Genomic DNA, 24,965 nt, shown 5'->3' with positions numbered 1-24,965 from the left:
CCAAAAACAGTCGGAACCACAAAGCTCTCTTCGAACAAAATGAGAAAGAATCATATGAGGATCGTGCTCTGCCTTCACTGTGGACGCATTACCAATTACTGCGAGACGTGTGCCAATATTAAGAACCACAAAAGGTTAATCCAAAACCAAAGATGCGCCTTTTGTGCAGACCATCAACCTGTGGAATAAAAACCATCAACTTGATGAAATCGCATGAATTGTGGAATGTTACTGTAACGAATGTCAAATGTCCCATGTCAAATAAATATGATCTCATCAATTAAAACGAAAGTATTTACTTCCACTGAAATAAAAATAACAAAATTTTAAAAGCGGAGAGCAAATATACATCTGTACCCACCACAAAAACGAACAAACGGAATTTAAAAACACTTACATAACCTGCGTCGCCGGGCAGCCTTCCCACTCGATCAAATACTGTACCTTTCCGGAGAGCGACACCCGCCGGCCCTTGACGATGAACCTTTCACCGCTCATGATCCGATGGGCGGCGCCAAAGTACAAGTTCAGCGACGATTGGAGATCCGTACCCGCCGATTGATGATCACCACCCCCATTGACAGCAGACGTTCCATTTTTTATCGGCGATCCCGGCACGCTGGAGCCCGGTATGCTGGTGGACAGCGGAGTTACCGCCGTCGTCAGGCTAACCCTCCGGCCATTTTCGTTGTAGTTTCGCTCCTGGCGCTGGCGAAGTCGCCGACCATGGGCAAAATTACGTTTCAACGGCGGTTGTAGTAGACCCTGGGACGGTGACGTTCCCGCCGAGGCGGACGCGTTTGAGGCTGTCGACGACGAGAATGCTGAGGTCACTGAGGCAGGCAGTGCTTGAGGAACGTTCAAATTTGGCTGCTGTTGCTGCTGGTAGGAACAGTGGGCAGGAGTACTGTTGCCTGACGAAGACGACGTCGACGACGGCAACAGATGACTGAGAGGAATTTGGCTAGTCCAACCGTTATTGTCTACCGGTTGGCTGAATAAGGACGCTATGAGGCTTGATGACTGGCCTGGTGCTGGAAGTGAGTTTACAGGAGCGGCAATTGCCGTGATGGTGGTACCAATAACCTGAAAACAAACAATTATTAGACATTTAATTGTGGACAATGGGATGAGAGCTTACCGAACTTTGCCGGAATTTCCTCCGTTTGCTTTTTGAGCCATTCAGTATGTCGCGAGCACTAAGCCTCCGCTTCACAATCCGGGCCACCCTGAGTTCGCCACTTATAAGGTTACTACTTAAATGACTAACGTGATTGGTGGTATTAGCCTTTTGTATCAAGTCTTTCAGTTCGTTTCCCTTCGCCTGTCCTGTCCCAGAAGGGATGTTATTCGCCGACGAAGCAGCTGTTACCGCAGCTACGGCCGCAGCTGTAGCTTGGTGAAACGGATTGTTCCTTCCGGTGAAATCTTTCGGTGGGGGGATGATCAAATCCAGTGTATTCCTTGACGTGTCATCCGACGAATCGTAGATATCGAACGATTTCTCGCTTTCGGTTTTTTTCGAGCGTGATTTGAATGCTCTTCTGTTGCCACTCCCGCTTGCAACACTGCCTGCATCGCTCTGGGGTTTGGAACCCGTACCAGCAATCGCGGCTGCCGCAACAGACACTCCGGTACCGAACAGCTGGAAGCCATCCTTGGCATTGCAACTAAATAGTGAATCACTTAAATTTAAACTAGACGATTGTTTCCCTGTACTGTTGGCAATGATTGCACCGTTTTGGTCGGCAGCACCGGTGGCCGTTGTTGCCTGCGCCATCAAGTCGCCACCGCCGATGCCCGCATCGGCTGAAGTTTCGAAATCGGAACTGTTGTCCTGTTCGTGGTTGCCATCGGCATCGTCCGAAACGTCCGAGGAGTCGTCCTCCGAGACCAGCGGCGAACAATAGCTGATGCCGGTCATCTTCTCCCGGCTGGGAGCGTCATTCACGAGGGATCGCTCCAACGCACTGAGATGAGCAAAGAAATAAATAGATGTTAAGAAGTACATATTCGTAAGTACATCATACTTACACCCTCGTCAGGAAACGATAGATCCTATTCTCGGTCGACATCTGCGTTAGTATGTGCTCGGTGATGATTTGGCCGGGCTGAATTAGTACGTTCGGTGGATTCGGTGGTTGGTTGACCCTTAGCGTCCACATGGTAGCCCCCTTCTCCACTTCGCTACCACATTTAAACCGGTTCCGATCGTTGGCAAGGGTTTGCGTGATAATCTCCTTCCGTGCGTTCGGCGACAGTTTGCTCATCTAAAACGGATTTGTTTTACTCAAAAATGCCAGACACAAGAATTGCCAATCGGAAATCTACCTGATTACTCATCTGAAGCGTTTTCCAGTTGTCTTCCACATATGGGAAAATGGCTTTCGTTACTTCGTAGAATCGCTTCCCATTGCGGGCGATTAAATTATACAACGCCAGGTGTATCAAATCCGGCCAACTGACCTCTAACCGTCTGACGAATTCGTGTCCACGATTGCAAATCGAACATATGAAAAAGTAGAACCGATCGCCCAGAAAAATTGGATACTGTAAGCTGCGAATACACCGACCGTGGTACCACTGTTGACACCGGCAGCATTGAATCATTTCCCGCAGCCAATCTCCGTCGTCTCCACAGTAGCAGTAGTTTTGTTCCACGTTTGTACGATGCAGCGGATCCCACGTTAGCATGTCAATCTGAAACCGGAAAATAAATTAGCTTGAGGATCAATAACAATACTGAAGTTACAAGCTGTGCAAACTCACGTCGTATGGAAGCTGTGCCTTATCTGTCAGTGGATCGAGTGACTCTGACAACACCCCTGAACAAACGTAGCGCACGTCCTTCCTTTTACCGTTCGGAGAAGCACACCTAAAAAAAGTCCATAATTGTAAAATCTATTATGAGTCCACTACATGCAACTCACATTCGACAGAACCAGTATCCATTACGCTTGAAGTTTCCATCCATACATTTGACGTGATAGCCTCGGCCACAGTTCTCGCAAACTTCAACGCTTTCCTCGTTTTGCTGTTGCCGTTTGCACACTACACACGCTGGGGCGTCATCCGTCTCGCCACCGCCACTCAGTTTGGTCAGCTCTCGAAAGTCCGACCAGCACTCGGTGTTGTCGTTGAATCGCACCAGACACTGGCAGTTCCCGATAGCTATCACTGTGCCCAGATAGAACCGACCGTCTTTGTGCTGCACCAGAACATCCTCCTGTGGTTTGAATTTGGCACCCCCCATCTTCTCCGGAGTCAACGGAAGTTGCCCCAGCGACGAGGTGGTTGAATCTGGTTCAATATCTGCGCACAGATTCGGCACGGCCTGGTTTTGGATGCCTAAGCTTTGCAGCGCCGTGGGTGACATCTTTCCATTCATTGTGCTGGAAGGACTCCCGTTCGTGGTGACAACAGGCGTTGGTGGTGGCGTTGGAAGATGACTGTTCAGGAACTCGTTCATTATGATCTGCTGTTTTGCGGCATGAACTTTTTCCAGCGTGTGGAATAGGTCGAGCGGGTTACCGTTGTGGTAGGCTGCAGTTGTCCCACTACCGTGGCAAACCGCCGATGACTGAGACTTCAGCGAAAGGAGGGCAGTGTTATCCATGATGGTTGCCGTCGGTAGGACATTGAATTGCTGCGATGGGATCACAAACGAGGACGACGGGATCGGTGCCAGCGGATGGTGATGATGTGGCTCCAGGGAGGACATGTTTTGTGCTAGATGCGCTACTGACCGTGTTGAAATTCTGTACCAAAGAAAAGATAAAGGCAGATAATAGAAAAGACGTTTAAATTGAATATATTTCTTGTCATAGATGTAATTTTGATATAAAGAATCTAATTCAAAATACATTAACCATTAGTTAACGGGCGCATGACACGAAACAAATCAACTCATTTCCATTCCATCAAAAGTATCTAAATAGGAAGAACAAAACTAAACAGTGAAAGACACTGCGGGAAACAAAGTTAGAAGGCCCGTTGACCGTCTTCCAGGAACAAATAAAAACAAACCTTATGCGAACGACGATGGACGGCCATCACCGGAACACCAACAGACACACAATCAAGAAGAAAAGTGTCGCGTTCATTACTCTTCATTCGTCGCGCTTCACGTCCTCACCCCACCAGGCCACCGGTCGGTCTACCTGCCAAGCTGCCATACGGTCAGAAAGCAATCGTATGCAGTTTATGCTCCGCGACTATGGCAATTTCTACATTTTATGTTGTTCTTTCGCCCTCGATTTGTGCGGTTTCGGAATTGGAGCGGAGACGGGAAAAGAGAAAGAGAAGCGAAATGATGATGGTGATGATGATGATGATGATGATGATAGGAACCGAACCGCGGCGATATGTTTTCGACGCCGCCTACCCGTTTCACGACGCAACCCACCGCAAACATACTTTCAACCACTCAGTGCTGTGTGGTGGCGCAACGCTGCTCCACAACACGAGTGTGGCGCAGATGTTCCCAAGTGGATGAACTGGAATGATTGAATTCGTGTAGGTAATTTACCTAAATTATTGTCTAATATTATGCAAATAATCAATGAATAAAGCATGGTTTCACACTTTTCACTCTAATTTTCACATTCGAAGGTATGCAATTAAAAGAAAAGGCTTATTTGCGTGTATACTTGTTATGTCTCAATTGAACGAAAATGTTGTATCCGGCTTTGTAGAAGATTTTTTCCCAGTATTAATATAAAAAATCCAGAATAATTCACCTAGCGGTGATTGTGCCTTTCTCGTATATTGTAAAATGTAATAAGAAAAACACACCTATCTCTCAAAGTAGCACTTTAGGAGGATTGATTCCATTATTTTCATCAATTCGCATCCTATCATAAGGGGACAGCCTTTTGATCGACTGTACGAACTGTGGACGTATGACTACGTAGATAAGTAGAATCCGTCAGGTCTACAAAAGTACTCAACAACAAAATTTACAAGACTGACGACATAGCGATTTCGATCAACTTTTTATTTCTTTATTGAAGCTTCTTAGTCATATCACCAGGCAACACTGAAGGTGTCAGGCGACCCGTACCGAGGGGATGAATGGCCTTGAAATATTTAGAGTGTCGAGGGGCAGATACCTCTGCTGTACCTTAGGATTAGAGGACACGAAAGTCCCAAGGAGGTTGATGCTTATGCGGTAGGGTTGGTAGACAAGTAGTGTCACTCCGGTGCAGGACGAACGATTATCACACTGATTGAGGACCAACTGGGTCGTGAGATGTCAACTAGAAATACCTCCTGCAAGATACCTGGCCTTCTGCTTGTTGGTGGTCTCGCGGCTCAGGTGCGTGAGTGTTGTTTTTTGTGCACAGGTGGTTCATGAGGAGTACATGAAGAGTTGAGGCGCACTTGTGTACGCCATGTGTCGTTTTGGGAGGAGTATGATTAGCACCTGATTAGCACCAGAGTGTTAAATTTTCGAACCAACCTAATGAAAACAGACGCCGATGCCTACTCATTCATGTGCATCAGCCTGCTCAGCAAGATAGCGAATGAATGTTTACTTTTTTGACATAACTTGATAAACTTTTGCAGTCATTCACGCGCGTTCATTTTTTCCTTCACATATTCGGAGGGTTTTTGTTCATTCATATTCACGTCGAATATGGTCAATGAACATCTTCAATTGACTAATAATCATTTACGGTCAGTGATTATTTTCATTTATATGACAATTGAAAGTGCTTGTTCGGTTGGTTTGCGAAAATTTTTGGAGTACATCCGAAATAATTATGGAGAATCAAGATCAAAACTCTACAGCATCACCAGCGTGCTCATCTGTCGGTGGCGATTCTGTAATTAAGTGTACGAAACGAAGTGAAAATAAGAATACTCTGGCCAGAATCGCACTTGGTTTCATCCGTCGAGAAGGAACAAGAGCATCCTGTTCTATCGACTCTGGCAGTGGCTGCAAGTATACCCAAGAGAAAATCGACGTGGGAAATTTCATCCGGCATTTCAGGACTCGTCACCTTGATCTAGCTACCGCAAATGGTCTTTTCAAGGACCACGAAGTTCCTATTAAAAAACAAAGGATTGTTTCTAAGCGTTTGGTGGCTATAGACAAACACCTATTGATGGAATCGTTGATGCTGATGCTTACTGTACACAATGTTCCCATAAGAAGTCTCCAATGGAGAGGTTTCAAGCAACTTCTCGATCCATTAGCAGTTGCTTGTGGTGTAACTGTCAACGGGGCGAACATGATAGCCAATATCAAAGACGTTGCCCAGAAAATGCGTGAGCATATTGCTGCGGAGGTGAAAGGACGGTTGATAAGCCTCAAAATTGATTCAGCTACTCGCCAGAATAGGCACATTTTGGGCATTAATGCACAGTATTCGATTAATGACACGATAGTTATCCGCACTTTGGGTAAGCATAAAACAATATATTAGTACAAACAACTTGAAAAACTTTACCTATCATAAGACGAAACACTATTCCATTTAATTCAAACATGTTGTAAACTTTACAGATACGTATTTTGACATCAACTGTAAGGCCGTCTTCAATGTCTTGACTCGATTTAAGTACAGCAGGTCGAGTCAAATACGATACACTGAAGACGCCCTTACAGTTGAGGTCGAAATACGTATCTGTAAAGATTTCAATGTGATGGAATTCAACGGACAGGAGTAACTCAAATTATGACTGGTGCAGACAATCACTAAAAGACCTGAATAATTTTCTTTGACAAATTATCCATTTTAGAAATGCTTGAGGTTCAGGAGCGTCAGACTGCGCGATTTCTAAAATCCCAAATTTTAGAAGTTGCTAAAAGCTATGGCATAGGAGTTGACCAAATCTTCTCAATAACATGCGACAACGGTGCTAATATGCTCGCTGCAGTACGGCAGTTGAAACAAGAAATGGAGCTATTAATCAGTGATTCGAACGACGTTAACGACATGGAAACATTGGACACAGAGTCTCATGAGTTCACAGCAGCATTGAATACGGAGCTCCAGGAAAATTTGAACCTTGTTCGCTGTGCGGTGCACACACTTCAACTTGCCATATTGGATGTGGTCAATAAGTCAAACGCTTCAGTGAAAGCTGTAACCGATATCGCTAAGAAGTGCAAACAGGTCAAATACAAACTTAGTTTCAAGACAGCAAATATAACATACCCTCCGGTCTGGGGTCCAACTCGTTGGTGTGGAATATACGAAATGAACTCTAGTTTCCTGACAAATGAAAACTTTTTCAAACAGTTGGCACAGCAATTTCCAGAGCTAGGTATTACAGTAGTCCAACTGCACCAATATTTACTTCTATTCATTTTCCATATTCATTTTAGATCTTGGTGATACGTGGGATTTCGTACGGAACTATGAGCAGGCCTTTAAACCTCTTTATATATGCACAAAAAACATGCAATCGCAGCATGTGTCGCTACCTGATTTTTATCTCCAATGGCTAATGTCCATAATGGAAGTGTCCAAGCTGGCACAAAATCCGTTTTCAGCACCATTGAGAGAAGCGTTGACCAGCCGATTGCAAAATCTTCGCCAGTCTAGAGCTTTTAGAATGGCTCTATACATAGATCCTCGATTGAACTACATGGGATCGAAGCTGTTCAACTTGGAGGAAAAAGAACATATTCAGGTAATCATAACATCATTGTAACTAACTGTAACAGATAATAGCAAGTCCTTCTGAAGATCTATAATATGATTAAATTCTGATCAGTTGAAAATTACGCATTTATTATAAAAGCTGTATATATCATGATTTTTTTTACTTTTTCACGTTTGATCTTCTTCTTCTTTTTCTTATTGGAATTACATCCCCAACTGGGATATTGCCGCCTCGCTGTTTAGTGTTCATTCAGCACTTCCACAGTTATCTTATCGCTAGGCTAAAGAGGGCCCCAACGTTTGGTCAACATTATCTAATCATAGAATAATAATAGCATAAGTGGATTTAATTATATCGTGTTCTTATCCTCTTTACATTTGTAGAACTATATAGTTGAAACATATAACAGGATTTCCTCGTACGAAATTTCTGCACAAAACGTCAAATTGGAAGACTCATTAACTACCCAGGAGGACGATTTCGACTCGTACATCACCGAGATGTTTGGCGAATGTGACGCACCAGTTACAAATGAAGCTAGTGGTTCGCGTTTTTTCCAGCAGCTCAAGGCTATCGAAGTAGAACCTAGACAGAATCATGCCTACGATGTGTGGAGGCATTGGGTAAATCGACGTGATACTCATCCTGAGCTATATGCCGTAGCATCGGTGGTTTTGGCAGTACCATCCAACCAGATATCAGTGGAGAGGGCTTTCAGTGCGCTGCCATTGGTTATGACCGATCGTCGAGCAGCTATTGGAGAAGAAAATCTAAGAAACATCCTCCTTGTGAAACTTAATGAAGAATTATTCGACTCTGTTTTATTTCAATTGTATCCAACGCCCTGAATATTTATGTACAGTACTGACCCGATTTTGTCACTCCCCGATTTTGTCTACCCCCGATTTTATCTACCCCCGATTTTATCACGTTTTCGACCCGATTTTATCACGTCCCGATTTTGTCACGTTTTCGACCCGATTTTGTCACCCCAAAAAAAATTGTCATTCTTTTTATTTTCGTAAATAATACCAAAAACAACATTGATTTTCATGAAATAACTTTCACCGCCTGTAGTTTATTACGAACGACTTCTGAGTACCTGGGAAATATTCTGTATGCAATTTCGACAAGAAATAACGGGTACCGTTCACGCATTTGGCCTTTCCAATGCATAAAATGATTCATATTTGTGGAATGAATTAAAAAAAATGAAAATATTTTTTTTCCAATTTTGTCACATACCCTGTTTTATCACCCCAAAATTCACCAGGGGGGTGACAAAATCGGGATATTACTGTATAACTCTTGGGTGCCTTGCTAGCTCTCGAATCCTGATTTGCATCTCTTCGAGAATTAACGACAAAACATTTTATTTTCATTTGATTATATAAATAATGAATTTCATGAAATATAACATTCGTGTGTAATATACGGAAACTGTACTGTTGAAGTATACGCCACTATCCTTAACACGATTCTCTGTGATCGCATTGAACTCCAATTTATGTCACACATTTATTGCTTAAAATCATCACTTTCTAAATATACTTATTATTGGAACACGAAACCTTCACCTAAGTGTTCATAATGTGTTTGCAGTCCTACTCCTTTCAAATTTATCAAATCGACGTTTGAATGAAAAAAAGCAAGTAAGTCGTTTTGAATATTTGGTATTGGAATTATATTTTCCTCCTTTCGTAACACTGTGTGTCTGAGCATATCACATGCCCAGAATATATAATTCGTAAAATATCTTTAATTCACATTTTTGTTTAGGTCACTAAACACGATCGGTTCATCTGTAAACTGCTAATTCAAATTTCACTCGGTCGACTTTCACTTCACCCATATGTCACGGATCAGCGCCACAAGCAGGTAGAAGCACGACATCCCATTCCGTCGTGGACTATTTGTCATTGATGGTAAACAGAATCTACAAGTGGCCATCAACGATTTACCCATTTCATACAACGTCGGTGCATCTCTTCGTCTTGTGCAGGCATTCCAGTACGGCAACTCATACGGTGAAATCTTGCATTCATTTACCGTCTATTCTATTTGGGACTTTACATTCACTTTCGAAGAAATACCATACAGTGTTTGTTGATTTTTTTCTAGGAGAAACAAAGTATCAGTTCTTAAATAATACAACCTACTCACATATTACTTCCCGTGAATGTTGCTTTGCCTCCTGAAACACAATAATCGGGAAGGTTCAACTAATATTATTTAAAATCCACTGAGCTTAGTTTTCATTTTTGTTTTGACAACTAACTTTTTCTCGTTTGCTGCCTGCTGTGATTGTTCACGTAGTGCACGCTAAGAATCGTTCTCTGAGGCTGTTGACACTTTTTTTATTGTTGTTTTCAATCGCGTGGAAAAAGATGCCCTCCTTTGTTGAAAAGCTGTGTTAAACATTTTATAAGAAATTTCACTTTTTAATTGTGACGAAAAAGATTTTTCATCCAAAAATAATAGGATAATATTAAAGCATTAATTTCCGTTGTGGGTGAATGTGGCTTAGCGTGTGGATGACCAGCCTGCGGCGAGTCTATATGCGGTTAACTTAGAAAAATAATAAGCAAAATTGAACTTTTGTCAAAGAATATTGTGATCTTAAATCACCGTTGGAACTGTGTTGTCGAATGAAGTTTTTAGTTCATTTTGAAGTGACTTTGGAAATAATAGGAAACGAATGAAAAGTTATCTTTTGCTCAGTTAATAATAATCAAGACTGTGATGAATGACTAAATGATGAATGAATATGAATTTGATATTCGACTGAATAGGTAACATATTCAGTCAGTGAAAATGAATATTTTACACTCTGATTAGCACTGCTTATCCTCCAGAAGTAATACTGTAAGGTAGCCCGGGGATCATGGCATTAGAAGAGAGGGTAACTCAAGTAATCTTCCGACTGAAAAATGAATGAACTTTTTGTCGAACGCGATTTTTGCTATCGATTTTCTTGTCTTTGCGATCCGTATTTGTTTTTTTTTCCACGACGGCGGATAAACCGGATTGCCAACAGGCCAAATCATTTTTCATTTCATTTTCATTTTGCAGCGTTTGGTGGGGCAATGAGAGCGCAAGTCAATCCAAAGCCGATAATAGAGAGGGTAATGGCAGAAGAGTCCTTGCAGACCACTTGAGCGCCATGGGGTAGGATAAGGATGGGGTGAAGTGAGGTTCGGATTTGGAATCGACTCGACACTAATGCAAAATGTAATTGAATGCGAACTAGTCAATGATCAAAGGCTGAAATGATAATTTCAAGATTTCTAGTACAACGTTTTTCTAGTTATTAAAAGCAATGTTTAAAATGCAATGTCTTCTTTTTTGACGTAGGACTTACGTCTTTCTTTACTATACTGGGTGTCATTTAGATTTTTGGAAATCCAGAGCGTTACGCTGGAAGGGAAGATTTTGAACGTTACTAGCGCCTTTATCTTTCGATGGATTTTAAAGATTTATATATCAATCGACTCGGACACTCTCCAGCATTTTGCCTATTTTATTGAAACTTAAGATTATTAATGATAAGCTATTGAAAATTTCAATTCTTGTCAAAGCTAGCAACCATTTCATATGTAACCAATCGCGTGCATTCCTAACACGGACATCAGATAGCGGTATGTCAGGAGCCTTCGGGTCTATCGCAAGATTTTCTTTGTGCATAAAAGAAGCAGTGCCTGCCGTGTGAGAGTCATTACAATTTGTGACAGCAGTGCGTACTGACGTGCTTTTTGCTCGCTCGTTTCGTTCGTTCGTTCGCTGTGTTTATCTACACAGCATGCAGTCGCCAGCGGTAGAATTTCCGGTGGGTCTGCGAATATGCATGAAAGAAGTGGGCGCATTTTTTTGTCATTCTGTGCTTGATGATGGTTGGATGCAATGGTGTCGGTTGTGATCAATGCGATCGCCCATCGCATCGCTCGGAGGTCACGGCTAGAGGCCGACGATGGCTGAGGCAGCAAGGGCGGCGGTGGTGGATGGAAAAGAATAAAATTAGAGAGATTTTGTCTGCTTATCCACGAAAAGTGATTGGTTTCATAATCCACATGATCCCGGGATGGGTATGAGTCATGTCATATGACTGACCATTAGAGTGATTCAAATTTTGAATTTTTTGCTCCCCTATGCTTAAACGATGGCATTTGTCATTTTAATAATCGTCTTAAATTTTTAGCTAATTTGGATGTAATTTGAGTGAGCACAAGCAGTTTGAAGCTTGTATGAAAATTACTATGAAAACAGTAACTTTTGTGAAAAACCGTTCCCCATCATTGCCCATTAAACTCTAAAAATGTATGAATACGTTAGCAACATAGGAAATTTAACAAGGGAAAATATCGTCGTTGTTGCTAAACGATTTGATGCTGGCAACAAAAGTTATTAGGGAAATACTGAATTGGGGGAAATTCAATTTAACACGTAAAAGAATAACATCAATATCAATAATGAGCCTTTCTGTTTTCTTTATAATTTTGCTCACAAAAGTCAGATTGCTTCACAACAACAACTGGCTTTCGGCTTAGGAGCCATTCTATGATGGCGATGTGTTAAATATATTCATATAGATTCTGGGCTGCTTCACGAAACGATCCTTTACGTAAGTGGCAATTCTCATAGTAATTTTCATATAACCTTCAAACGGCACGTGCACAACCAAATTGCATCCAAATCAGCTAAACAATTGGGAGGACTATTAAACTAGCAAAAACAATCGTTTAAGCACAGGGGAGCGAAAAAGTCAAAATTTGAAACGCTCTACTGACCATATGTTAAGTTGGGCTTGGTACTAAACGACACGTACATAAAAATATGGTTGTTCTAAAACAGTTCTGATTCCCTAGCAAAAAAAAATCAATAATTAATTTCATTCATTCATTAAATAATTACTTTCATTTATTCGCAGAAGGCATAAGCAATTAATGATGAACAATCAGCAATAGTGTTGATATCCATTTTAGATTAGAAAATTTCGCCGTATTACTTGTAAATATTTTTTAAAAGTCAGCAAAAAATAATTCCCAGAAGAATATTTAAATAAACATTATTTTATACTTTGGTTTTCATTTTCTGAGAAATTATATTAAAATTGACTAAGACTCGGAGTTTGGAGCCAAAGCAATAAATAATTTTTCGTTGACGTGTTTGCAGTACCTCCTCTATTTTAGTAGGGTTACTGCTCCTTGACTTGTTTCTTATTGTTGTGATTGTTTTCAGCAGTAAACACGCATGTCAGCAAAAAGAAGCAACGAAATTGGTGCTGTATTTCTTTGTTTGGAAAACGGGACAGTTCCCCTAAAATAGCACATTTTACCCAAGTTTGAAAATTTTATAAATAGAATTTTTAAACTTCAAATACTATTATCAATAAGAAATCTTTAAATTCCCTTCATTTGATAGGCTTAATAGTTAGAAACAAAGCAATTACAGTGTCAACCCGATTTTGTCACTCCCCGATTTTGTCTACCCCCCATTTTGTCTACCCCCGATTTTATCACCCTTTCGACCCGATTTTATCACGTTTTCGACCCGATTTTGTCACCCCAAAAAATTTTGTAAAATTTTAGTCATTCTTTTTATTTCCGCAAATAATACCGCAAACAACATTGATGAAATAACTTTCACCGCCTATAGTTTATAATAAATGACTTCTGGGTACCTGTGAAGAATTCGGTAAGCATTTGCGACAAGAAATAACGGGTACCGCTCACGCATTTTGCTTTTCCAAGGCATAAAATGATTCAAATTTGTGAAATGAATTAAAAAATTGAAAATATTTTTTTTCCGGTTTTGTCACATACCCTGTTTTATCACCCCAAAATTCACCATGGGGGTGATAAAATCGGGATATTACTGTATCATTAGGTATTTAATTATTAGTTTTATTTCCAGAAGTTTTGAATTAACAAATTTCTAATAGGGGAACTGTTCCATTTTCCATCTCAGTAACCATATATTCATCTCATCGCGAAACAAAGAAAGACGACACCAATTTCGTCGCTTCTTTTTGCTAACATGCGTGCTCACTGCTGAAAAAAAATACAAAAATAATAAACAAACCAAATACCTTTTCATTGCTTTGTTTTTCGTGAGACCAAGATCGGAGCTATGAAATGAAGTCCAGGAGCAGTAACCCCAATTCTACACAGCATGGAAATTGTCGTTTCCAAATTCAATACCTATAATCAAACTCCATAGATTCAAAAGTTTAAAGTTAAATGTAAAAACGTTACGTTTATACAAGTCCTAATGTCTACTCGCGGTTGTGTTAAAAACATTACCCATGGCTTTTTGCCTTAGAAGCATCTGATGTGGTTTGAAAGGCCACTTAGTCATATAGTACAATTATAAGTTATTTAATGTGTTAGCTTTTTGTGACCACATTGAAAAAATATTTAAAAAAATATTGCGTATTAGTGTTTTATTTTTTAACTTTTATTTATGCAGAATAAAAATTAATTGACTTTGTTTGCTCTGAGTGTAGGTTATGCGTTCGTCAAATCACTTTGTTTACTTAAGTCATTGTTTCGTCAATGTTTTTAAGCTGTGTCGACACTACAAACTCAATGTAAGTTGTATCATGTAAAAGTGGAAACTGCTAAAAAACACATGCAAATGCCGTAAATTAGTGCGTCAATGCCAGATATGTAACGCGGCACCAAACAACAATAGTCAACATGTGATACCACCACGACAGGATATGTCTTTGGTTGCCATCTCAGTGCTAATGGCGTAAGCCGACCCACCGCGGCAAGGTAACATATCCGAGGGGAAGGTGATTGCCAACAGGCCAAATCACATGAAAATGTGGCTCCGGACCGATCCGACATAATGATTCGCCGAGAATATAAAAACAAACCGGTAACACGATCGATAACCTCGAAAAACATGGACACCACTGCAGATAACATCGATAATGCTAAGCGCTATAAACGAAGCCTTCCCCAGGAATAATAATTATTATTATTCATTCAGACTAAGGCCGAAGTGGCCTGTGAGGTATATACACGCAGTCTACGGAGGGTCCGCAAGTCATCTTCCACCTGATCGATCCACCTTGCCTGCTGCGCACCTCGCCTTCTCGTGCCTGTCGGATCGTTGTCGAGAACCATTTTCACCGAGTTATTGTCCGACATTCTGGCTACGTGCCCGGCCCACCGCAGTCTTCCGATTTTCGAGGTGTGAACGATGGATGGTTCTCTTAACAGCTGATGCAACTCGTGGTTCATTCGCCTCCTCCACGTACCGTCCGCCATCTGCACCCCACCATAGATGGTACGCAGCACTTTCCTTTCGAAAACTCCGAGTGCGCGTTGGTCCTCCAGGTCCTCCAGGCATCGTCCAGGTCCAGAGTGTTTTGTAGATTGTCAGTTTGGTACGGCGGCGAACTCTATTCGATCGGAGCGTCTTGCGGAGTCCAAAGTATGTACGATGTCCAACCACTATGCGTCTCCGAATTTCTCTGCTGGTATCATTTTCGGTAGTCACCAGTGAGCCCAAGTACACAAATTCTTCTACCACCTCGATTTCGTCACCACCGATGTCAACTCGCGGTGGGTGGTTCACATTGTCTTCCCTTGAACCTCTTCCTATCATGTACTTCGTCTTCGACGTGTTGATGACTAGTCCGATCCGCTTGGCTTCCCTCTTCAGTCTGATGTAGGCTTCCTCCATCTTCTCTAAGTTACGTGCCATAATATCTATGTCGTCGGCGAAGCCAAATAGCTGGACGGACTTATTATTATTGAAAATTGTACCACTCGTGTTTGTTAATCCCTGCTCTTCGTATTACCCCTTCCAAAGCGATGTTGAATAGCAGACACGAAAGACCAGCACCTTGCCGCAACCCTCTGCGGGTTTCGAAGGGACTCGAGAATGCCCCTGAAACTCGAACTACGCACATCACCCGATCCATCGTCGCTTTGATCAACCGTGTCATCCACTCCTGCGGCAAAACTTCCTCCTCCCAAATCTTGGTAATGACCCAGTGCAGCGCTCTAGCCAGTGCCTCACCACCGTGTTTGAATAGCTCTCCTGGTAGTTGGTCAACCCCCGGGGGTTTGTTGTTCTTCAGCCGGCCAATCTCCTCCTGGATTTCCTGGAGATCCGGAGCCGATAGAATTATGTCCTGCGCGCGTTCCCCCAGGTTCATCACCATACCGCCATCTTCGTCTGCCACATCGCCATTCAGGTGCTCTTCGTAGTGCTGCCGCCACCTTTGGATCACCTCACGCTCGTTCGTAAGAAGGTTCCCGTTTATGTCCTTACACATATCAAGCTGTAGCACGTGGCCCTTACGTGAACGGTTCAACTTCTCATAGAACTTTTGTATTAGCGCGGTACAGTTACTCCGTCTCTTCACGGTCTCGATCTTCCTGCTGACGCTTTTTCCTCCGGAAAATCGAGTTTTGTCTGTTCCGCGCCTGTTTATATCGTGCCTCGTTCGCCCTCGTGCGGTGTTGCAGCAACCTCGCCCATGCTGCATTCTTCTCTTCTATTAACTGCTCACATTCGCCGTCTTACCAGTCGTTTCTCTGATCCGGGGGCACCGTGCCAAGTGCAGCGGTTGCGGTGCTACCAATGGCGGATCGAATAACTCTCCAGCCATCTTCAAGAGACGCTGCGCCTAGCTGCTCTTTCGTTGGGAGTGCCACTTCCAGCTGCTGCGCGTATTCTTGGGCTAGTCTACCGTCTTGTAGACGCCCAATGTTATGCCCATACTGCAACGAGGTAGTGATCGGATTCAATATTCGCACTGCGGTAAGGGCGGACGTTCGTGATGTCGGCGAAGAATTTACCGTCGATTAGAACATGGTCGATTTGGTTTTCCGTTTCTTGGTTAGGTGATGTGGCCTTGTGGATATTTTTGCGGGGAAAGAAGGTGCTTCGGACTACCATTCCGCGGGAGGCTGCGAAGTGTATGCATGCACCAGGAAAAAGTGAATCCCAATTCCGAGACGGAGGTGGCTCACACAAGTTCCCCATTGGTGCAGCCAACGATAAACACACATAACTCTTTCGAGATGTTATCGGATGTGGATCCGGATGAGTCACATACAACAACAACAACTCAAAACGTAGTCAACAAAACGAAAAAATTTCGTTCACCTCCTATTTCCATCATAAATGTCGGAACCAAACAAACTCGCGAGCTGTTAAATTTGGCCAACATTCCACAGTCTGGGTACCACATGAAAGCTATAAAAACAGGGACTCAGCTTATCATCAAAGAGGAGGGCAATTTCAATGCTTCCATCACGGCGCTGCGTGGCGCCAACATCGAATTCTTCACACATGCTCCGTCGAATAAACAACCAGTGCGTATTATTCTTTCGGGATTAAGAGTGAAATCAGGAGTGATTCAGTCTCATTCCAAATTTTCGACCACTATTCTAGTTTGCATCTAGAGCAAAATAGAACAAACATGTTGGTTTCTCCAGCAGTGTTCCATTCATGTTTTTCAAATTTTCAATTAAATGAAATCATTATGTTGCTGCCAAGAAAGGTGCTGTAATTGCAAAGTGGATTGATCCGTAGATAAAATGACGCATTCATACACCAAAACAATTGAAAAATATTTGAATATCGTGATTCAATCGTGGTTCAAATCTGCAGAAAATAGAACGGAGCGTTATACCAGTTTTATTTTTTTGACATTTGACTGGTATAAAAAATGAATCTAGAACAGCTGCTGGGAAAATGAATGTTTCAGATTCTTATTCAAACTGACAGCCTCGAACGATTTGAATCACTGCTGATTTTACCCTAACCTTGTTTGATCTCACCGAGCTGAAGGAGGAATTAGAGAAGAGCGGCGTTCGTCCGTTGGAGACGAAAAATTTTTCACGCAAGAGACTTGGCCCTGAGGAAAGTGTGCTCTATTTGCTGTTCTTCGAAAAAGGCTCTGTAAAGCTCCCAGAGCTACAGAAGATCACAGGTCTGTTCAACACCGTAGTGAAATGGAGATTTTTCACCAGAAGAGCAAATAATGCTGTCCAATGCCACCGCTGCCAACAGTTTGGTCACGGTATGACTCATTGCTATGTGACGCCCTTATGTGTCAAATGCGGTGAAAAACACTTCTCAACAAACTGCAAACTCCCAGCAAAGGCCGATCTGAAAGACCTCAATAACGCAGAAAATCTTGCGCTACGAAGTGAAATCCGGTGCGCAAATTGCAGCGGCAATCACACGGCCAATTTCCGTGACTGTCCTGCTCGCAAAAATTACCTCCAAGAAGTTGAAGACATTCGTAATCGTGCTACCAAAAAACCACTCACATCAACTTTTCGTTCGCCTTTGCAGAACGGACAATCGGGTGCAACTTTTTCCAGAGGTATTGCGCAAAATCCAAGAGCGATTCGATCGCCCCACCAGTGATGACATCGCAAGAGGAGGAGGTGTTTTAATCGCTGTCCGAAAGGGCTTAAGATACGACCAACCCAACGTATCCACAAAAGTAATTGAAGCCACGGGCATCTCTATTCCTACAACAAATAGTCAAATACACATTGTTGCTGCATATTTTCCTGGAAGCCGGCGCTGCTCTGACTGGTCACTATTACGTCGCGATATCCGTCCCCTGTCCGATCGCACTGAAACTTACTTTTTAGTTGGAGACTTCAACGCTAGACATCGCCATTGGAACTGTGCAAATAACAATAAAGCTGGCAACATCCTATGTCAGGAAGCAAATCGTATGGGCTTTCTTATCAACTTCCCTGATACTCCTACATTCGTTCCGTCTGGTCGGAGTCACCCATCAACACTCGATCTTGTGTTGTCAAACAATTTGATCGACATGACAAAACCCGTGTCCTTGAACGAACTGTCTTCAGATCACCTACCAGTAACGTTCGAAATCAAGCCTGCTAGCACCCCCGAGCATATCCGGACCAACATGCGATGTTACACCCGCGCAAACTGGGTTGCTTTCCAAAGGGTAATGAGCGACAGGTAAAACTTAACCGATCCGTTGGTAACAGACATCCATGACGAAGCTGGGATTGATGCAGCCATCGACCACTTCAATGCCGTTTTAATCGAAGCCGAATCAATTGCCGTTCCGGAAGTTACACCTTCCGTTCCGGAAGTTACACCTCGAACATACGAAGTGACCAGTGTTCCAGAAGAAACAAAACTCTTAATACAGCTAAGAAACCGTCGACGTCGCCAGTGGATCAGGCCGGTAACTGGTTTCGAATTTTGAGCGTTTGAAGAATTTCTACCCGTCGAATCTGGGATCCGATTGGAATTTCCCGTCATCAATTTTGCACGGGAATTCAAAACTTTTTTGCGTGAAGGGCATTCCCAGAAATTGGATTTATGATTCCCCCCACAATTAGCACATTCAAATTTATTGGAATCTTCTCTCACAGGACATGCGTCCTTGGCGTGAGAGGTTCCACCACAAATCATGCATTTAGCATCTATGTGACAATGTTTGGTTCCATGACCCCACTTTTGGCACTTACGGCACTGGGTGGGGTTTTGGAAACTTCCCCCAGGCCTGCGGAAATGTTCCCATGTAACACGAACATGAGACATAATACAGGCCTTTTCCAAACTTTTCATATATTTAGTTCACTTTTGTTAAAATGAACTAAATAAATTTCTTGAGAAATGCCTCTCTGGGAAGTGCCAGAGTGAGATTTCTTTTTCATCTTAATTACTTGGACTGGTGAAAATCCAAGTAATTGAGAAATTTCAATTTTAATCTCATCCAGTGATTTATCATCACTGGGGAGACCTTTCAAGACGACTTTGAACAATCGCTCAGTTTTGTCGTTGTATGTGAAGCATTTATGGCGCTTCTCAGTTAAACACTGGAGAAGACGTTTGCGATCATCAAAGGATTCAGGCAAAACGCGGCAGTCACCCCTCCTGGCTTTCTGAAATGAAACCTTGATCCCCTGAAGGTTACTCAAGATTTCATTCCGAAAGCCTGAAAACTCGGCAACAGATACCACAATTGGCGGAATCCTTAGCTTTTTCACCTGGGCTAGAGGTAGATTCTTTTTTCTCAAATTCGTCATTAATCAAATCGAACTGATTGCTCAGTTCGATAGGAGAAGAAATAATGTCAGCCTTAGAGAGAGAACGAATATATGAATTCTCCAGTTTCCTTCTATTTTTTCCGCGCTTTGGCGGTCTTGAAACCTTGTTTCTTAGAAGGAAGTGGAGAATTCAGAGACTCACCCTTCCTCTTGTTTTAATTTATACTCATTGCTGAGCGTGAGAACGTGACCTTCTAAGAGTTTTTTTTTTCCCAAAACGGTGTCCCTGCAGGATTACCACCGCTTGTCGGAATTTTACTTCCGCAAACGGATCCAACGTAAGACGAAGGCACGGGTCCAAGCAAAGATCGTAACGGGATCAATGGGTATAAATAGCGCTGAAAAGCACTGTTGAAATTGAAATAGCTTCGGGTAGTATTAAAAACTTCCTTCCGCAAAGAGAAAAATCAACCGCACAGTACAAGAGCACAATGCGGTCTGATGCAAAGATCTTTATTGTTTGCATTTACTTGGCAAGCGACGTCTTTTTAGCCAGAATGGAATTCTGTAGATGGAGTAGCATTTGTTGTTCCGCATAAGATCGCCACCATAGTGATCATCCCGATTCATCTTCAGAAGAAAGCTATGTTTCACAGAAGAAGAGGCCATGAAACAGTCAATTGCTTAAGATAACTTCCAACTGTTGGTATAAAGAGGTCAATGATTGGCCTCACTGAATCCAGAATATTGAACAAGTTAAAAAAACGGTCCACAAGGTCCTTAAAGGCGATCAATCCTTGCTTGGACGGAATACTTTTTCTGGAAGTGCGAATTGCATTGTATCTTTCATTGATTCTCCTAGCTGGACATTTCTCGAAAACATCGGTTTTAGGTAATGGCGGGAATGTCTTACTGCCACAAGGATCAAAAGAAGCACCAAAGACAGGTTGCTTCGGGATTTTAAATAAACCTTCGTTACATTCATATTTTGGCAAGCTTTTGTAGATGACTTTTGTTCTCTTACGGCGTGTTCCCGGGGAAGACAGTTGCTTCCTCTTTTCTGACACGTGTTGTACCTCCGAAGAATCGTCCAAATCGGCTACGCTGCGAAAAATGTCTATATATAGTATATGTGTCGCCTTTATGAATTTTTGCAATAGCACCACTCTAATGTAATCGATATGGATTCAAACAAAAATTAAATTACTGGAATATAACTTCTTTCCATCTACCGTGGATGGAGAATGCAACTCCTTACAGTCCAGAATGTCCAAGGTAGACTCCATTGCATTCTTTATACGGCCCTTTCCAGTAAGTACATTCTTGCAAGTCTACTCGGACCATTGATGCTACAATCTGTAGCAGTTTGTAGTTTTTTGCGTGACAGAAACCGTGGAATCTAGAGCCTCATGATTGGAGCTACGTTCATAGCAAGATAAAACGTAGCAGACGATGCTAGCAAATGACACGGGTTGCCCAATATATCCATTGAAAGCAGGTTGTTTCGAGCTCCGCGATTTCTCATGAAGACGTAGATAAATGATCGGCTTATTGCAAACTAGGGCTTCCATTTTTCCCGGGAATCAACTTCCCGGGAAACGGGAAATGAAATAATAATTTCCCGGGATTTCCCGGGATCCCGGGAAATAAAAAGAACTCTCGAAACTAATTCAAAATCGTAGTTTAAATTTTGTCGTAAAATATGGTTTTGAAAATATACATTCGACATCAGGGAGGCTTGCTATTTTGTCCTCAAATGATGAAAGAGTTGTTGAAAGCCTGAGAAAGTTTTTGTTTAGTTCGAAAATCGTTAACTCCTTCTACAAAACGTTCGCCATGTCATAAGTATCAGCATTTGCTCTGGCTCAAGAGTAAGATCTGCAGTGTCCTGATGAGCTCCACTATGTGCTACTTTTCTATAATTTTTTGAAATCTTTTTCAGGTTGTATCCGATTTTTTTTCCAGTTTTTGGACAACGACGGCTTCGAGAGATTCTCTTCTATTATCGCATGAATTATTCTTATACTCGACGACTTTTTTTAGTGCATAGAATCTTCTGGTCAACTTTGAAGGATAAACCATTTTTATTCATGTACGTCCACTTGAACACATATTGTATTTAAAGCAGATGAATGAAATATTTGAAATAAGAATTCTTCCATTCGAAATAAAAAAGAGCTCTCAGGCGAGTGTTTGATTGTCATACTTTAATGATCCTGACTATAACATTTTTTTCAGTTAAACTTTGCTTGAAATGCCGAACAGCACGCATCAAATTGCAAAAGTTTTATGCGAGTATTTGTTGTAAGACAGTTGTGATGATCGCATACTAAAGACCTAAAATCTGTTTTTCCATCAAGATCTGTTAGTTCACTAATATTATAAAATACTCAAATGAAATATTTCCGAAATATCGCAAAATACAAACAAGTCTTCGAAATATGAGTTTGTTCGAATCTGTTCTAATCGAATCAAAAAGGATTGAAGGTCTTGAAAAACCTTTGACAATAATAGGACAAACCTGCCAAAGCGGTCACTGCTATTGCCTGAATATCTTCGAACATTGGTAGCTCTGCTGTTTCACCACAGAAACTAAATTTTTATTTCGACTTCACAACGCTTACCGACGCTTGAAACTACTGAATAAACGAACGATAGATACAAACTGGTTCTTTGTCTCGCCTCTCTTCAACACGTGTTGGAATGCACCGTATGATTCTGTAACATTTTCAGTTATAACTTGAATTCTTAAACTTCAAAAGTGAAATAAATAGTTAGGTGATGCTAGTAAAAAAATGTAATTGATACTCCCAAATCCGTTAACATCAAATTAAAAAAAAACAAGACAATTACAGTAATATCCCGATTTTGTCACCCCCCTGGTGAATTTTGGGGTGATAAAACAGGGTATGTGACAAAATTGGAAAAAAAATATTTTCATTTTTTTTAATTCATTCCACAAATATGAATCATTTTATGCATTGGAAAGGCCAAATGCGTGAACGGTACCCGTTATTTCTTGTCGAAATTGCATACAGAATATTTCCCAGGTACTCAGAAGTCGTTCGTAATAAACTACAGGCGGTGAAAGTTATTTCATGAAAATCAATGTTGTTTTTGGTATTATTTACGAAAATAAAAAGAATGACAATTTTTTTTGGGGTGACAAAATCGGGTCGAAAACGTGACAAAATCGGGACGTGATAAAATCGGGTCGAAAACGTGATAAAATCGGGGGTAGATAAAATCGGGGGTAGACAAAATCGGGGAGTGACAAAATCGGGTCAGTACTGTATTACAAAATATTTTGGTATGCTCATTTCCCGGGAAATTCGGGAAACTGATACATAAATCCCGGGAATCGGGAATCCCGGGAAATATGATTTCCCGGGAAATCGTTTCCGGGAATGGAAGCCCTATTGCAAACGTATGGAATTATCGACAACGGAGCTGCTCATAAGTTTGCTAGTCCACCATGCATCCTCCGGCTCAGCAAGTTACGGCCCTAGTGCAGCGTTTCGTCGAGAATAGTCGTCATCAGTCAAAGCGGAAAGAGATTGAACGTGGATCACTGAACAGTGGTGAGCGTTTCTGTTACGCATTGCACAACCTGAAAAGTTCCCAGAAGAGCACCGCATAATACAAGTAAACCAGGCGATAAAAAAAAAACTTGCGTTTCAGGAATCTTGTTCTTTTATATTCCTAGGCAAAAATCAGTTAGGCTCTACGTCGGGTTGATTAAAATTTGTCGAGTAAGAGTTACTCATTCTCATTTGGTGGAATTTATAAACCGTGTTTGCAAAATATAAACACTGAAGATTGACCCACAATAATTGATATCTATATAATAAAAATGAAATGGTCTGTGTTCGTATCCGCATAACTCGAAAACGGCTGGATGTATTTTCTTCATCCCTTTAGCAGATATGTTCGTTATGGTTTCCGACGGGTTTATATGATATTTCCTCATGCGAAAGTTAAGGGTAAGGTTGAGTAGATCGTGAAAAACTAAAATTAAGATTCGTATGGAAATGTCGCATGGCCAGTTCACAACGCGCATTTTCGCCTACTATGCAGGACAACGTCTGCCGGGCCGACTAGTATATATATATATATAGGAGAAATGACGGCTTTGGCAGGTTTTGTTCTATTATTGTCAGGGTTTTTTTTATGACTGATTATGCTCAAATTTGGCCTTCACATTCATTGCATATCAAAGATTATTGTGGCCAAATTTCATAAAATTTGATCGACAAAAACCCCCGGACAATATTACAACAAAACCTGCCAAAGCCGTATTTTCCCCTAGTTTATTCTAAATTTTTGGCAAAAAAATAATCAACGTGATGCGTTCAATATAAATATATTTCGAATCAATGAATAATTCAGAATTGTAATATTTAACAGGTGAGAAGAACTAACATAATTGGCTAAAAATAACATTCATTGGACATCACTTAAATAGGGTTCTCGTTGTTTCAAACGGTAAAAAAAATATTAAAAGTGAGAACCTCTGGTCTTTGCGCAAACATCGTCAAACAATCGAGCGAGAGGGGCAAACGGGGAGCTGAGCAGGCTGGGCAAAGGAAACCAACTCCGAACTCCACACCGACCGTCGATATGCACAGAAGAGTAACAGTAGTAGGTACAGCGGAATTTCAATTTCGATTCGATTCTTCTGCCGTACTTTCTTTCGGTTCTCTTTTGCTCGCGCATTTTACCCCCCTCTAATGGTAAATATGGGGGAGCCTGTTTCGAATCGAATCGGTCTGAATCGCTGATGCCACTCACCGCGCAGCCCTCCCTCAACCGATGGAAACTAACATTCGCTGAACATCTAGTGCTAATTATGCAATTTAGGCCGTTACTTCGGCAAAACCATCAATTAAACTAACGCCGACTGTTCGAACCGTAATGCCTAACCCACGAAGAAAATGTTCCGCAATCCGCGAAGCTGTCCAGATTTTTGCTCCCCAAAAAATCCAAATCAAAACTTTGCGCGAGACGACGGGCGATGTCTTCGTTTTCGTTCTTTTACTTGTGACATCCGTCGTAAAGAACACACCGATTTCCCAAACATACCGCAGAAAATGCCACCGAAACGAACCGGACTTACCTTTCTTACGGTTGAAATCCCATCGGTGGCACGGTTCCCGTCCGAAATGCTGCTATTCGCCGGAATTTTCTCACTAAAAACCACAGATTTTCCACTTTTCCGATCAGTTGAAAATTCCAGCAGCAGCGGTTGCCATCTTTTTCTTTACACTTTTGATTTTTCTTCTCCCACAGCGACCCAAGTTGGCCGCGGTTCGGTTCTCGAATTCTGTCAGGTTC

The 24,965-nt window shown here is 41.8% G+C and overlaps 2 protein-coding genes across 2 annotated transcripts; one reads left to right on the top strand and one right to left on the bottom strand.

The window, feature by feature from the left end:
• Positions 1–280: 280 nt before the first annotated feature.
• Positions 281–24,965, bottom strand: LOC134207628 (polycomb protein Pcl). Its single transcript, XM_062683368.1, has 7 exons — positions 24,748–24,965; positions 2,931–3,758; positions 2,770–2,875; positions 2,332–2,700; positions 2,035–2,270; positions 1,142–1,970; positions 281–1,086 (listed from the first exon to the last, which is right to left on the bottom strand). Exons 2-7 carry the CDS (start codon positions 3,719–3,721, stop codon positions 394–396), a joined length of 3,024 nt encoding a protein of 1,007 aa, XP_062539352.1. The 5' UTR covers positions 3,722–3,758; positions 24,748–24,965; the 3' UTR covers positions 281–393.
• Positions 5,522–8,470, top strand: LOC134214657 (uncharacterized). The gene is made up of 4 exons (XM_062693982.1): positions 5,522–6,408; positions 6,748–7,275; positions 7,337–7,644; positions 8,001–8,470. Exons 1-4 carry the CDS (start codon positions 5,766–5,768, stop codon positions 8,463–8,465), a joined length of 1,944 nt encoding a protein of 647 aa, XP_062549966.1. The 5' UTR covers positions 5,522–5,765; the 3' UTR covers positions 8,466–8,470.

The sequence above is a fragment of the Armigeres subalbatus genome, chromosome 1, assembly GCF_024139115.2.
Source record: "Armigeres subalbatus isolate Guangzhou_Male chromosome 1, GZ_Asu_2, whole genome shotgun sequence".
Classification (NCBI taxonomy): domain Eukaryota; kingdom Metazoa; phylum Arthropoda; class Insecta; order Diptera; family Culicidae; genus Armigeres; species Armigeres subalbatus.
Note: the sequence above shows the minus strand (reverse complement) of the source record. Positions and strands in the feature narration are given on the sequence as shown.

Excerpts from the sequence above, each read along its gene's own strand:
- LOC134207628 (XM_062683368.1), bottom strand. The coding sequence starts at position 3,721 with ATGTCCTCCCTGGAGCCACATCATCACCATCCGCTGGCACCGATCCCG. Across the intron at positions 2,701-2,769 it reads AGGCACAGCTTCCATACGAC|ATTGACATGCTAACGTGGGA; the intron begins GTGAGTTTGCAC and ends TTCCGGTTTCAG. Across the intron at positions 2,271-2,331 it reads CGCTTCAGATGAGTAATCAG|ATGAGCAAACTGTCGCCGAA; the intron begins GTAGATTTCCGA and ends AATCCGTTTTAG.
- LOC134214657 (XM_062693982.1), top strand. The coding sequence starts at position 5,766 with ATGGAGAATCAAGATCAAAACTCTACAGCATCACCAGCGTGCTCATCT. Across the intron at positions 6,409-6,747 it reads GATAGTTATCCGCACTTTGG|AAATGCTTGAGGTTCAGGAG; the intron begins GTAAGCATAAAA and ends TATCCATTTTAG. Across the intron at positions 7,276-7,336 it reads ACAGCAATTTCCAGAGCTAG|ATCTTGGTGATACGTGGGAT; the intron begins GTATTACAGTAG and ends TATTCATTTTAG.